The sequence below is a fragment of the Petaurus breviceps genome, unplaced genomic scaffold, assembly GCF_028583685.1.
Source record: "Petaurus breviceps papuanus isolate PSGF00001 unplaced genomic scaffold, PetGlider_PUasm1.0 90822, whole genome shotgun sequence".
Taxonomy (NCBI): Eukaryota; Metazoa; Chordata; class Mammalia; order Diprotodontia; family Petauridae; genus Petaurus; species Petaurus breviceps.
In genome coordinates this window covers 4,112,243-4,128,182 of record NW_027187351.1, presented here as the reverse complement: position 1 = coordinate 4,128,182, position 15,940 = coordinate 4,112,243, and the positions used below count along the sequence as shown (strand labels likewise).

The 15,940-nt window shown below is 39.7% G+C and overlaps 1 protein-coding gene across 1 annotated transcript in view; it reads right to left on the bottom strand.

Annotated features, from left to right (window-relative positions):
- Window positions 1-3,581: 3,581 nt before the first annotated feature.
- PAQR8 (progestin and adipoQ receptor family member 8) overlaps window positions 3,582-15,940 on the bottom strand; it is a 48,396-nt gene continuing 36,037 nt past the window's right edge. The window contains exon 2 of the mRNA XM_069070588.1: window positions 3,582-6,518. Within this exon, the coding sequence (XP_068926689.1) occupies window positions 5,398-6,462 (1,065 nt within the window). The 5' untranslated portion in view covers window positions 6,463-6,518 and the 3' untranslated portion in view covers window positions 3,582-5,397. The remainder of the gene's footprint in view (window positions 6,519-15,940) is intronic.

The window sequence follows — 15,940 nt, the reverse complement described above, 5'->3', positions numbered from 1 at the left end:
AACCTCTAGTGCACTTGTGTTCTTCCTCACCTTGGAACTGCAAATGGGATCCCCATATGGGCAGTGCAACAGAGACCTGTACCCAGTGCCAACTAAGGGCCCCTTGCAATCTCCTCCTACCCAGCTGTTTGACTCTTCCTGTCTGGGCTGAACTGCTGCCAAAGATTCAGTTGCTCCCCAGGCCTATCGCTGGCTTGACCCAGGGCTCTGGCCTTGCTGCTGGCTTCCCAGGTAAGGGGGTCCAAACTTTGATTCTCCTCTTATCCCAGTGAGACAGACCTTTCCCGCTAACCTTCCAAATTCTTTTGGGCTGTAAAACTATTTTACCCTGTCCTCTTGTTGGCTCTGCTGCGATGAAATCCTTTTTGAGGCTTTATTTTTAAGTTGTTTGGAAGGGAATTTGGGAGAGGGTGGATGAGTCCTGGCTTTTAATTTATCATCTTGGCTCCACCATCTCCTGCTATAACCTTTGACATTTGAAATATGTGAGTTTTTTTCAATAGTATTTTATTTTTTCCAATTACATGTAAGGACAATTTTAGACATTTATTTTTATTAAATTTTTGAGTTCCAAATTTTCTCTCTGGAATCTGCAAGCTCTTACCAGAAGACTTGAGCTGAATATTTTCTTAATAATATGCTTCCAACAAAGTTGGGAATAAGGGCACTATTTCTCAAACACAAGTAAATGGTTGGTTAGCCAGTTTATTGCTGAATTCCCTTCTGAGGACAGTAAGCAAATTCATCCCCGGCCTGTAATATGCCCATACATATTTTGTAAATTTGAGTCTGAAATTCTCAGGAATACATGACAGCTTAAAACATTAGCTCTCCTAGGTGAATTTACATTTTTAAAAGCATCAAAAAGTTCATTGGAAAATCACATCTGTCAGTGGATGGTTAAGAATATCTCATCCCAACTGGGAGCCTTCTCAGTGCCCCTATTGTGTTATGAATACTTTGATCCAACCTATTGTAAAATGAAATATCTCTATTTTCTCCTTCCATTTCCATCATTGATACAAAATTAATTTATTTTACCTTAATAAATACTTTTTATGTATAATCAAACTCCTTTAAATTATCTGGGACTTAGTTGGAATTTTTGCTGAAAGGTGATAATTGCATAGTCATTGTTCTGATTTCATCATTCAAAGAAACTTCCATCTGAAGTGATTTCATCATTCAAAGAAACCTCCATCTGAAGTGATAAAAACAAAACTGATCACCTTTTTTCTCTGTTTATTTTGTTGTTTCCTGTTGCTAATATGAATTTCATAGAGTTATAAAGCTGTTTATGCTTTCTCCAACTTCATACCCAGTCAATGTCTAGAAAGCATTTAACATTTCACAATAAAAGATTAGTATCACAGGGCTTAAAGCGGGAAGAGCCCTTTATGATAATTATCAAACTCTTACAGTTGTGTGACTAAATAATCCTAGATTCTTTTTCTACTGCTTAAGAACTTAAAAAACGTGATTGGAACTTTAAAAATTAGAAGAAAAAAAAAAGAAGTGGCACCCATAAAGAATAAAGCAACTTAGATTGTGTTGGGGGTATATAACAGTTGTCTCCATCAGTCTTCTAGCCTTCTGTGGTAAGTTTTTTAAAGGCATACCCTATTATGAATGGTTACTCTTTCTAGGTGAGTGCTGACCAGTAGTCTGGAGGACCTGACTCCAAATCTTACCTCAGACATTTACTAGCTTGAGATCCTGGACACTTACCCCTGTTTGCCTCAGTTTCCTCATCAGTAAGATGAGCTAGAGAAGAAAATGGCAAACCACTCCAGGATCTCTTCCAAGAAAACCACAAATGGGGTCACAGGGAGTCACACATGACCAAAATAATTCAACAACTCTTTCTCTAATCTTGTCTGTTTGTGTCATCTTTTGCCACCCGGTCAGTCCTAAGCCATGGGGAAATCATAATCATTCTAGATAAAACAGAGGGGATCCAAATGCAGAGTGTAATTCAGAAAGTTGGTTAAGTGTGGAACTTAAAATGATTTTCAGGACACCACTAGGTGGAAGCATATCTCAGTCAAGAACTAAGAAGATTTATCATTGACAGTCTTGGGCTCTGAATGTCCATACTCTAGCAAATACCCAAGCTATGCATTATTGTCTACTGAAATTCATTCTCTTTGGAATCTAATATTTAGAACTTACTGCTTTGGTCCTCTTTAAACCTCTGAGATGGACCTGGACTAGCTTAATTATATTTCTTTTTCATGATAATCATTTAGCGTTAATTGGCCTCAGAAAGGTCATATGATCATAGGTTTCAAAACTGTAGACAGATAAAAATACACGAATGGGTGAACAAATCTTAAAAAGGCAAGCTGTGTCATAACATATAGAAGTAACCAAGGCAAACTCTGAATGAACCCAGAGCAAAACTGCTATCTCTTCCCCACCATCATGTTGCCTCTACTCTATCCATTATCCCCATCTTCTGGGTACCAGAAACTTGGCCTTCACCAGAGCTTCAGACACTGAACTCTGATGGGGAGGCCTTTCACATTATCTTGCCTATTAGGAGGTCCACTTCCCAGAGGTTTCTACTTCCTTCCTTTCCCTTCCTTTTCAGCTCTTTTTTTGTGTATTGTCTTCCCATTTTAATGTAAGCTTCCTGAGGACAAGAACTGTCTTGCTTGCTTATATCTGTATTCCCACTGCTTAGCACAGTACCAAGTATATATAAGCCCTTAATAAATTATTTATCTTTCTCCCCTCCTTCCAACCTTCTAAACTGGTTTCTGCACTGGATGTTGATTATTCAGTGATATTCTGAAATATCCTTTCCACCTCAACAATATTGGAATCTTTTGACTTCAGCCCTTCTTTTGTAAACATCTCACCTTAGTGTAAAGATCTTTGGTATTAAATAGAACCACAAGTCAATCACAAGGATTGACTTAGTGAGAAGACAATTCTTCTCACTCCAATTCTTTGAAAAGATTAAGTTTTTGTAGGTGTCATCAACAATACTCACACCAATGTATAGTATCAGGTGTGGGGAACCTGGGACCTTGAGGCCATATGTGGCCCTCTAGGTCCTCAAGTGCAGCCCTTTGCTGAATCCAAACTTCATAGAACAAATCCCCTTAATAAAAGGATTTGTTCTGTAAAACTTGTACTCAATCAAAAGGCCACACCCGAGGACCTAGAAGGCCACATGTGGCCTGGAGGTCACAGGTTCCCCACCCATGGCTAGTTGCTGGGTCAAATGGCAATAATGAATCTAGGCTTGCTCCATATTGTTTGCATATTCTTTCAGTATAGTCTTAGTTCCCTTTATTTGGCTTTATTTGTACTGGATACCACAGTTGTTAAATATATTGTATGAGAAACTTATTTCATATATCCAACTGGAATTTCATCCAGAAATAAGGATTTCTTATGATCAATTAACAAATAAAGGTGATAATGAAGTTTTTGTGAACATTTTTGGGGTCTTTAAGTTGAAAAGTAATACCCAGCCTTTTTCTACCTTTTGTACTTGCTGGTTGGGAGAATAAAATGTTCCTTACTGTCTTAATCTCTAAAAGGAAAATCACTAGCTGCTCAAAAATGAAAACAATGAACACATTTTAATTTATAAGGCACTGAATCCAAACAACAGGCAGCTTGACCTAGTAGAAAGAGCTAGGTTGGCTTTGAGTTCAGAAGACAGGAGATTCAAGTCCTGCTCCCAACACACACTGGCTTGGTATGACTTTGGGCAAGTCACTTAGAATCTAAGTATACTAGGCAACTAAGTAAATTTTCTTTAAAAAGTGATAGATGAGTTACTTATTAGTAGGGACAGAGTTTCTTCAGTAGGAAATTTCCCTGAATCACTGAAATCATAGTTAAAAAAGAAAATTTCAACAAGTATCTTTGGGGCCAATGGAAGTGTCATTAAGAACAAGGGGTTGAAGGCTGACCAAGAATAAAAGAAGAGTTAGAACTTGTAAACATAAACCTCAGGGAATCCAGGGGCTTTAAATGCTGTTCTGAGAGGAGGCCAGACTGACTCACCATTAAGCTTGACAACTGCTGATGGAGAATAAAGGAGAGTTGGTGGCCTCTAAGAAGGAAAGATTTCATGGCTGTCCCAGAGATCCAAGCTCCTCTGGATCACATGAAGTCCTTCGTGAGTGTTGCCTGTCCTGACACATACCATAGGAATTCTCTACATTGCAGTGCAATTCTAGTCGAAACATTTTCTTTATGGGGAATAAAGTCCACATATGTTCAAACCAATATATGGGCTCTTCCTGGGTAAACAGAGAATTTGGATGATCTGTTCCAAGTCAAAGTAGACCTACTACTTGCTTGGAAATCCACAATGGACTATTTATGTGGGCTTCCTCAGGGGGCTGGGATGATCTCCTTGAGGAGCTGAGGAAGTAGGGGAAACAATGTCTTGTTAGGACCCCAAGTATTCTCCAAATCAATGAGAAACCCTGAGAAGAACACTTGGAAACAACTCACTCTCCCACAGGTCAGAAATCTGGCTCCTTAAAGAGCAGAGCAGATTCCCTGCTTAATTCACAGGGTTCCCCAGCCCTAAAGGCAGCTATGATATCTGTAACTTGGAATACAAAAGAACAGTGCCCACCAAATACATTCTGGAGAGCAAGGCCCTCCTAGACACTCTTAGCATTTCACTGAGGCTGAATGAGTGTCACAACACATGGTTTTCTGAATGTTTCTGCAGAACTCATTTGGGGAAAATATAGCTGATATATAGTCCTTTCTGTCACTATGTATACTTCAGAGCTGGGTGACTAGCCCAGCCCCAGGCAGCTGACAGCCATCCTGAGAAATGGGTCTATATTTGGGTGAGGAGAGAAAAGGAAAGGAAGATCAGAGGAACCAAATAATTCAATATGCTTATGGGTTTTGATCACTGATCTCTGGATTCTTCATGCTCTAAATTCAGTTGAAAAGGGTTCTGAGATCATCCCACCCTTTAGATATCAACACAATTGGGCTGCTGTTGCAACAACGTTTTGCTCAGTATTTCATCTCAATATTAAATCCCTTTCATCCTGAGGGCTACTAGCCTTAGGAGGCTGGAGCTGGGATTTTGCCCAGTTAGGACCAGTCAATCTGAGTTCTCCTTGATTTAGAGACATGATGAAAACTAGTCAAGGCACCTTCCCTATCTGTGCCATCTGAGGATATATCACTAAAGGAAAAGAAGTATTCCCATTATTAAAATAAGAAAAGACTTTTATACTTTCCAATTGCTATAGACATAAGCTCATACTTAGAAATAAATTTTAATTTCAAGTACAGCTCTTTAAAAAAAAATTCAATCTTTTTCCCCCACCATTTCTAGAGTTTTTTTTTTTTTCCCCAAGCAAATTCCCAAGAAACCACACCACACCCAACCTGCCACCCTCAGGAATCCTTCTTGGTCAGTTCAGCCTTGATCTTGCGTCTTAGGAGGGCTGCAGTTGTACCACTACAGGCAGCCAAGAGGAAGAATGAGAGGCAGGCCAAGTAGACAGAGAGGGGGCTATGCCGCTGCAGAAAGATTTCCTGTCGTCCTTTGTAATCCAGAAGAATGGCCTCCAGTTGGGAGAGGGTGCAGATCGACAGAAAGGCATGGAAGATCTGGTGGCCATGACCCACAATATCACAGGAGCCTGGGAAATATTTCTCTGGGACTGGACAGGAGAAGAAATAGGCACTGACCAGAAAAAAGAAAATCTGTAGGGTGTGGTACCAGGCAGCCTGCTCCTGACAGCCAGAGAGGTGGCACAGTGCCACTCTATGGGCCACGGGACTGATGTCCAGAATAAAGGCCAGCCCTGCTGGGACCACTTGACAGATCTTCCTCATGACTGGGTAAGGCCTCCGATAGCGGTACTTGGCATAGCAGCAACCAGCACAAGACAACCAGCCGCAGAAGGCAGCTGCTGGCAGGAAGAAAAGCCAGAACCGCTCGTACCAGGCCGGGTCAGAGCTATAGAAGAAGTGAGCCAGGGCACTGCCATACTGGTAGACGCTCACCCCGACATAATCCACGAAATAAAAGGTGTAGTGGGACAGCTCTGATTTGGACTGCAGCAGGTGGGCCAGGAGGCTGCAGGTGAGGTATGTGATGGAGGACAAGATGAAGAGGAGCAAAGGCAAGGAATGGGCTGAGGTCCACGGCAGGGCTTCCGCCTCCGCAAAGGCCTGGAATCTCAGGAGGACAGCCAGAGCTGCCAGCAAGTGGGTCCAGACATTGACCACCTCATTGTGTTTCTGAAAGAGGCTGAAGAAATAGTAGCGCCACTCGTGGCCGGTGGGGCGATAGCCAGTGTGGATGTAAGGCTCCCGGAAGAGCTGGGGCACATCAGTTTCTGGGACGGTGCAAGGCATCTTGGGAAGGCCATCCTCTAGGAGCTTGGGCAGGCGACGGAGCTGCTGTCCACTGACAGAAAGTGTGCTGAGGCGCTCCAAGATGGCGGTTGTCATGGTTGCTGTAACTAGGGCCTCTCTTTTAGCAGGCCCAGGACCCAGGAGTCTTTAACCTGGAAGAAAAAAAATATATTTTTAAATGTAGCCAAAGGCTCATATTCAGTAGGAAAGAAACTAGTCTAGCAATCAATAAGTAAATATTTATTAAGCATCTATTATGTGCCAGGCATTGGGCTAAGTGCTAGGGGTACAAAAAGAGGCAAAATTATGACAACAGCTAACATTTTTATTGTTGTTCTGTTGTATCTGACTCTCAGTGACTCCGAATGGGATTTTCTTAGCAAAGTTACTGGAGTGGTTTACCATTTCCTTCTCCAGTGAATTAAGGCAAATAGAGGTTAAATGACTTGCCTAGGGTCACACAGCTAGCGAATGTCTGAGGCCAATTTGAACTCAAGCCTTCCAGGCCTGGAACTCTATACACTGTGCCACCTAGCTACCAAAGTGAAGAATTAGACTCAGGGTTTAAACCCATCTTTTTCTGGCTTTAAATGTAGTACTTTATCCATGTTACAAAAATATAGAATAATCATCTTATTGACATTACTAGTGTCAACACTGACATTCAGTATCACTACTGAGCAATCAATCAACAAATATTTATTAAGTACCTACTATGTGTAAGTAGTCATTGTTCTCAAGGCATTAGGGATAACCTAAATACTTCCCAGTGCTAATGTCTCAGGGAGCTTGAAGACTTGATATAAAGAAAGGATCAAGACCCCCCAAATACTAGCAAACTATACATTTAAATTGTCAGTAGCACGCTCAGTGTTCGGTACAATTTTAGTAAGGAAAAATATTCTAATGATCATCAGAACTGGGCAAAGTACTATCCTTATTCTAATTTAAAAAGAAAAAGCTTAATGACAAGGGTCTTTTACTGTGCCTTGATGATCAGCAGTTGTTTTTTTTTTTAAGCAATTGGGGTTAAGTAACTTGCTCAAGGTTACATGGCCAGTTATTTCTGGGAGTGGTGCTAAGTATCTGAGCCCGGGTTTGATCCCAGGTCATCCCGACTCTGGTGTCGGTGCTCTTACTCACTGTGCTCCCTGGCTGCCCCAGTGATCAGCAGTTTTGAAAGAACTCCCCACAGTAGGTGACTGAATCTTGTCCTTATTTTACAGGTGAGGAAATTGAGTCTCAGAATGAGATCCTCAGGCTAAGATCTCAGTCCTAAACTCACCCGGGGGGTATATGTATAGTGGAGGAAGCAGGGCAGCTTCAGCAGGTGCTGACCTAGAGCTAGAAGCTAGGAACTAGAAATCAGAAGACCAGGGTTTGAATACCAGCCCCTTGACTTAGTACCCAAAGACCTTGGGAAAGTGATTTCACTTGTTCAGTCCTCATTTTCCCCATCTATAAAATGAAAAGATTATACCAGATGACTTCTAAGGTCCCTTCCAGATTTCAAACTATGGTCTTGCACTGAGAAGAAAAGGAAACTGACTCAAGGTCCCATATAAGATAATGACAGAACCTGAACTAGACAGCAAGGGTCCTGATTCCCAATCCAACGCTCTCTCAATTATACCATGCTTGCTTCTCAGAGACATAATCTCTAAATCAGTCCAGATGAGTACAGCTAGCCATTTGGCAAAATGTCTGGCTATAACCATCACCGAGAGGTTAAATGACTTACCCAATCACACACATAAGTGTCCAAAACCAGATTTAAACTCAGGTCCAGTGGTTCTATCCACTGTATCACTTACTAGGTACTCCTGCATATTGAATCAGTGAGGAAACAGGAAGGATGGAGTAAGGGATCCCTAAATACTTTTAGCCAAAAACCTTTACTATTTCATCAATATCTGAAGATGGAGTGTTCTTCTTGGCTACACATCTACAAATCTTCTGAAACAAAGTATCAATTAAGATAAATGACACAGAAAATTCTAAACTTACACGGGCAACTATAGAATGTCACAGCCTATAAGACTAATAGGAGAACCATAAGATCATGAATGTAGAGCTGAAAAGACCCCTGGAGTTCATCTTCTGATTTTACAGAGAAAAACTGAGGGCCCAGGAGGTAACTCAAGGTCACAAAGTTAGTATTCCATCATCAGAGCTAGCATCTGAATCCAGGTCCTCTGACCCAGAGTCAGTACAATTTCCTCAGGTACCAGTACTCCTTATTCATCATAATTATCCCTCATTTCTCCTTGAAGATTTCCCTTCAAGAAGTCTTTTTCATCTCAGAATCAGATTTTTATTTCTATTATTTTTATTTTCCCTTTGGAGAATGGAGATAGAACTTGGGAAAAGAGGGGTAATTGGGGCATACTTATGGGAAATAATCTCAAATTTCAAGGGAAAAAAAGCCTAGATAAAAAACTAGATGTTGAGAAGTTTCTTTCTCTTGCAAAGGGTTCCTCCTCTTTCTAGGATCTCCTTTAAAATGCATAACAATGACCTCAGCTTCTCTTCTATCACATTATTCAGCAAAACAGACTGAGGCTATAACCTGACACTCCCCAGGGGGATTTCATACAACTCAACAGTCCCTGGAAACAAACCACAACAGCCTGGGAGTTGAGCACACAAAGATGCCAAGTCTCCTCTGCAGTGTTCAGTCCTCAAATCTCCCCATTTTGAAAAAGACTTGGGTTTCTCTCTGGGAGCCCAGTAGTTTGAAAATTTTGCCACTTGGTGGGGGGTTTTCTGTACTCTTTCTATGGCTCAGTTCACACCCCATTTTCTTCATGGAGTGGTCACCACAGCTGGAGGATCCAGCTGTTAGCCTCCATAGCTAAAGCTGGGAAGACCTGAGGTAAGTCTTTGGAGTAGGCCAGGCCTATTTTCATGATGTCAAGGAATGAGAAACGCTTCCAGAGAAAGACTTTACAATGGTCTTAGGCCATAGCTCCCAGACCTGGAGGTCTGTGGATATGGAACATCACATATACTCTCAGATCTGGCCAGTGTGTTGCTTAATTTTAAAGAACTACTTTTCTTCTCTCTTTCGTTTTTATTTTTTCAGTATAAGGAATGGCTCTCTGGGTGAATAGGGAAATTATATGTTGGAAATGAATGTGAGGTAAAAAAAAGATCAATAAATTTTTAAATAATCTATTTTGCTCTATAAAATTTAAATCTGTTTGGAGTAGGTCATTTACGTACAGCCAAACACTGAAATACCTAACAGCATTCTTTGAATGACTACTTGTAACTACCTTTCTCTCATCCCTTCCCCCATAGGCTGTTGGTTTCACCTTTGCAACATCTCTTGAAAACACCCTTTTCCCTCCTTTGACATTGCCACCATTCTGGTCCAGGCCCTCATTACCTCATTTCTGGACCATTGGAGGGTCTGCCTGCCTCAAGTCTCTTCCCACTCTAGTCCATTCTCTGTTCAGTCCCTAAAGTGATTTCCCTAATGCACACGTCTGACCACATCACTCCCCTATTCATTAACTCCAGTGGTTCCCATTGCCTCCAAGATCAAATACAAAATGTTCTGTTTGGCTTTCAAAGTGTTTTATAACCTGGTCTCCTCCTACCTTTCCAGTCTTCTTACCTTACTCTCCAACAAGTATTCTTTGATCCAGTGATGCTGGCCTCCTGTCTGTTTCACAAACAAGGCACTCCATCTCTTACTCTGGGCATTTTCTTTCTTTTTTTTTTAAAGCAATTGGGGTCAAGTAACTTGCTCAAGGTTACACGGCCAGTTATTTCTGGGCGTGGTGCTAAGTATCTGAGCCCGGATTCGATCCCAGGTCATCCCGACTCTGGGGCTGGTGCTCTTACTCACTGTGCTACCTGGCTGCCCCTAAGCAATTGGGATTAAGTAACTTGCTCAAAGTTACATGGCCAGTTATTTCTGGGTGTGGTGCTAAGTGTCTGAGCCTGGATTCGATCCCGGGTCATCCTGACTCTGGGACCGGTACTCTTACTGTGCTACCTGGCCGCCCTGTCTGGGCATTTTCTTTAGCCATCCTCCATGCCCAGAATACTCTCCCTCAACTCTGCCTACTGACCCCCATGGTTTCCTCTAAGTCCCAACTAAAATCTCATCTTTTATAGGAAGCCTTTCCCCTACTCTCAATTCCAGTGACTTCCCCTCTATTAATTATTTCCCTTTCATCCTATATATGGCTCACTTTGTATATTTTTGTTTTGCATGTTGTCTCCCCCATGTGACTGTGAGCTTCTTGAGGGCAAGGAAGGATTGTATTCCTAGCACTTAGCAAAGTACTTGGCAGATAGTAGTTACTTAAAAATTGTTATTAATTGATTGAAGGGTAATGCTTTTTTATACACTTCTCCAAATTATTCCCCTTCCTAATGAAGGCATAACAACTCTCATGACATATTATCCTAATATTACTTTAGAAATCCCATAAAAAATTTAACCTATTCAGCTGGGGTTGATAAATTTTATGCTAAAGAGGAATATTGTTTTTCTCTTTGGAAAAATGGAATATATATTCTAATGTGGATTGGAAATATTACATGGATTTTTCTAAACTATATCATCAACTTTAAAAACTTTTATTGATATTAAAAATTTTTTCTATTACCTCCATTTCCCAATACACTGTTCTTCCCTTCCCAGAAAGCAATCTCTTATAAAAAAAGATTTTTTTTAAGAGGAAAAGACCATTTTAGTAAAATTAACCAATACACCCTCCAAGTCTGACATTATATGCAGTACTCCATGCCCATAATTCCCCTCTCAAAAAAAGGGAGGGAGGTATATTTTCCCATCTTTTTGCTGGGGACAAACAAAAATCGATCACTATAATTACACTGCATTCAGTTCTAATTTTGTTATTGTTCTTTCTATTTCCATTGTTGTAGTCACTGCATATATTGTTTTCCTGGTTCTGCTTACTTAACTTTGTATGATTTCATATAAATCATCCTTTGCTTCTCTGTATAGTTAATTACAGCACAGTTAGGAATATTACATTGTTAATAGTTTTAAACAATCAAGAAGCTCTTATTCCAATCTTAAAGTGGGCTTGCATTACCCATGGTTCCTTTCTTCAAAGAATTTATAATCTAACTGAACTGATGACACTTATACAACAAATGAAAGAATGCAGTTGTGTGCTAAATTTTGTGGTGCCAGTATAGGCTCTGTCGGTTTGAGCTGGGCCTTCAAGGATGAAGCAGCATTGCCATAGGTAAGAGTGAGGAATATTCCGAGAGGCCAAGATAAGTGACGACATTAAGTGCCAATTTATACTCTCAGAGAGCTAACTCCTCTAGAAGGATTAGAATATGCCATATGTCAAATTATATTTTCTGTAACATTAATATCCTGATAGGTTTGATTTGTCTGTAAAGAGACTATTTTTCCTTCTCCTTGAAAAATGAGCATTAGAAATATATTATCTGCAAAAATATAATATTAGAACACATAGGAGCTAATGAGATCATCAAAGTAGTGTAAAGTGAAAAAAAAATCATGGGGGATATTTATGGTTAGAGGGTTAGGACAGGAATCTGGCAAAGGAGATTCAGAAGGAGCATCCAAAACCATAGGCAGTGAACCAAGGGAGAATACTGGTACAAAAACCCAGGAGGAGAAAGTAATCAACAGTGTCAAATGCAACAGAAAGATTCGAGAAGAATGAGGGTTGAGCAGAAGCCATCAGATCAGGCTAGATCTCTACAAGCCTTTCCCACTGTAGAATTTCATGTGTCTAGTTCCTCAATGCCACCTTTAACAAGAACCAAGTCCTGTGGTGCAGCCAGAATACCAGTCCTGAACTGCTGATCATCACACACACACACACACACACACACACACATACACACACACACACACACACACACACACAACCAGGCAGCTGCCGCTACACAGTGAACCAAAGTGGGTCAATCACCAGCAGGGAGAGTGGATGATACACTTCAAGGACTCCCTAAAGTGCAGCTTCAGGCAAGGCTGCATAATCATAGATGACTGGTGAAGGACAGCAGTTAAAATGCCAAATTGGCAAGGGATAATAAGGAAAAAAATTTCTCTTTTAGGGCAAAGCCTTTGGGCTGCTCAGGAAGGGGTCAGAGGTGGGGCTGCAAATAGCAACCAGGCTTCTCATTATAGATACTGGTCAATAGAAAGGAGGGTTGGACCCACATGGATCTTTTCAGTCATACCTGTCCCTGTGTGGCTTTGCAAAGTTAACTGTGGTCATTGTTTAATGCATGACTTTTAAATAAATAACAACTCATATTTTGTATAGTAGGTCTGCAAAGTACATTCTTCACAACTGTGTACTGTAGACAACAATCACACACACATACATCCCTGCTTTTACAGAAGAGGGAATCGAGGCCTTGAGTGGTTACATAATCTAACCAAAGGATCATATGTTTTCTAAGTGTCAGAGCCAGGATTTAAACCTACATTTCTTTACTTCTAGTCCTGCCACTAAAAAAAATTACTTAAAGAGGTGTCAAACACTGAGAGTGAGGCCCAAATCAGAATAAAATGTAATTGGGAAATATTTAACAAAATAAATTAAAAATAATAAAATATAGATAATATTAAATTTTAAAACTAAGTTAATATGCAGGCCACAGGGATGCTTATATATGGTTTAATGGCCCTCATATATATTTGAGTTTCACAGCACTGGCTTGTAACACAGATCATAAATTTACATGAATTGAAAATATTTTTGCCTTTTTAAATTTGACCTATATAGGGAACTCTCTACTGAAGCAGAATAGCACCTGCTCCCTAATTTATACTCTCAGAGAACTAACCCCTCTAAAAGATTAGAATATGCCATATGTCAAATTATATTTTCTGTAACATTAATAGCATGGTATGTTTGATTAGTCTGTAAAGAGGCTATTTTTGTCTTCTTGAAAAATGGAGCATTAGAAATATTCCTACCACTAATGCACTGTTGGTAGAGTTGTGACCTGATCCAACCATTCTGGAGAGCAATTTGGAATTATGCCCAAAGGGCTACAAAACTGTGTACACCCTTTGAACCATCAATACCACTACTAAGTCTGTACCCCAAAGGGATAAAAAAGGGGGAAAGGATCTATTGTTGCAAAAATATTTATAGCAGTTATTTTTGAATAAGCAAAGATTTGGAAATTGAAGGGATACCTATCAATTGGAGAATGGCTGGACAACTTACAGCATATGATTGTAATGGAATATTACTGTGCTATAAGAAATGACAAGCAGAATGATTTCAGAAAACCTGGAAAGACATGAACTGGTACAAAGTGGAGTGGGCAGAACTAGGAGAACATTGTACACAGTAATAACAATATTGTACAATGAAGAACTGTGAATGACTTGTCAATTCTTAGCAATATAATGATCTAAGATAATCCCAAAGGACTCATAATTAAAAATGTTATCTGACTTCAGAGAAAGAACTGATGTTGTCTGAATATAGACTGAAGCATAATATTTTTCATTTTCTTTTTTGTTTAGGCTTCTTGTATGAAATTATTAACATAGAAATGTTTTTCACATATTTGCACATGTATAACCTGTATCCAATTGCTCACTGTCTCAGAGAGGAGAGAAGAGAAGGGAGAAAGGAATAGAATTTGGAACTCAAAAAAAAAAGTTAGAAATTGTTCTTATATGTTATTAGGGGAAAATTTAATTGAAAAAAGATGTCCTACTTTGTGTGTATGTAATATAAATATATACATCACTATGCATGACAGATAGCATTTTACTTATTTGTATCAAACACTGGAACACCCTGGGAACTCTTGGATGAAGTTCATAATCATTCAAAACAGCATGGTCTAACTATCCACTCAGGAAAGACTAAGTGGATGAAGAATGCCTACTGTCTGGTAACCATATAGCCATCGTGGAAAGGACCCTCAGCCTCATTCTGCCCATCAGCATGGAGTTCTTAATGACTCAGTGTCAGCTATAGGATTACAGATTAAGTTTTTTTTCATCATGGCTACAGGAGTATTAGGTTCCTTTCTACTTGAGGGTGCTAGTGTGGGATATCTTTTTCACTCTGCTTATGCTGGAAAGTCACTCATTTTAGGGGTACCTCCATCTACCAAAGGGCTTCCCACTGAGTGTATGATTACATGATAAAGCCACTTCTGCCCCATTCTTTAATTTTGATTCTGTCTTCCCTCATGCTTTCTTTAGTCAGATGTATCAACAGAACAAAAAAAATTCATTTTACAAAAATCATTATTCAGTTTGTCTATGCTGTTATTGTCTATTTTGGACAATAGTAAGCTCCTTGAGGGCTGTTTTGCTGTTACACAGTATTGCTGTAGAGTGCCTAATAGTGCCATGTGCAAAGAACACATAATAAATATTTTAATTCTGTTTTTTAAAAAATAATTGTTTATTGTCTAAACTAGAATATGCAACTGAATGGACTCATCCATCAGCAAATACATATATCTTAGGACAAACACTGCAAATGGATAATCTGTTGGGCCCAGAATCGAAGAATATATGAATAGGCTGATTGCCTTTGAAAAACCACAAAATTCTCTGAATAATCCCAAGCTTCTCTTCACAAATACATATCCTTTGAAATTAACTCTTTGAGTGCTGTCTAGTGGCTGTGAATCACAAGAACCAGTCTGAAGAACTGAAATTAAGAATCACCTGAAGTGCAATGGAGAGTTGAGAAAAATGATTTTTCTTATTATATTAATAACTAATTTATATACAGGACCCAAAGAGTTTTTTTTTTCTTTTTACTTCCTAGTAAAGGACGTGGCTAGCAGTGAGATATTCTCCTGGGTCTTGGGTAGAACCTCACCCAACTGGGAAAGCTTAGTTCTGTTTAAAGGATAATTCTGGCCTGTTATTCCACTCAGGTAGGACTCAGTGCTAACTAAATTCTTTTGTATAGACTGCTGGACGTGTCATGTTCAGAGTCCTGTCTTCAGCCCCTCATTAGAATAAACCCACCTCTCATTATAATATTCATTCTCATCAATTGTTAACCAATCAGAGTAGATTTCCTCCCATTAGGGACAACTCTCTTTTCCAAATCTATTTAAACATTCAATATTCTCCAGGGTTCATTACTGGTTTGTAGAGTGACTGACCTCAATTCATTGACTATTTGCTAGCCATAATTAATAGATTGATTATTAATTGCCCAGAAACTATCTCTTGGGCTTTTCATTCATCACTAGAGGTACATGGTAGTGGTTAAGTGGTAAGGCTACAACACAGTATATAGTCAATCAACAGGCATTGATTAAGCTACTAAAAGTAGAAAAAAAGAAAAGAAAATCTTCAAATTGTTTTAGACAATTTAAGTGGAGGAAGGATGTAGCACAATCCCTTCATCCTTTGGCTAGAATTCTCTGGTGGGCCAAAGGTGCCCTTCAATTGGCTAGTCTCTTATTTTCCTTCTCCTGCCTACATTTCATCTCATCTCATTTTGCCTGGGTAACCATTTTAAGACTGTACCATTATGGGCCTCATGAAGGGCAAAGTAAGACAAAGTGGCACCTGTCTATTTTGTCTGATGTGTAGCAGGGG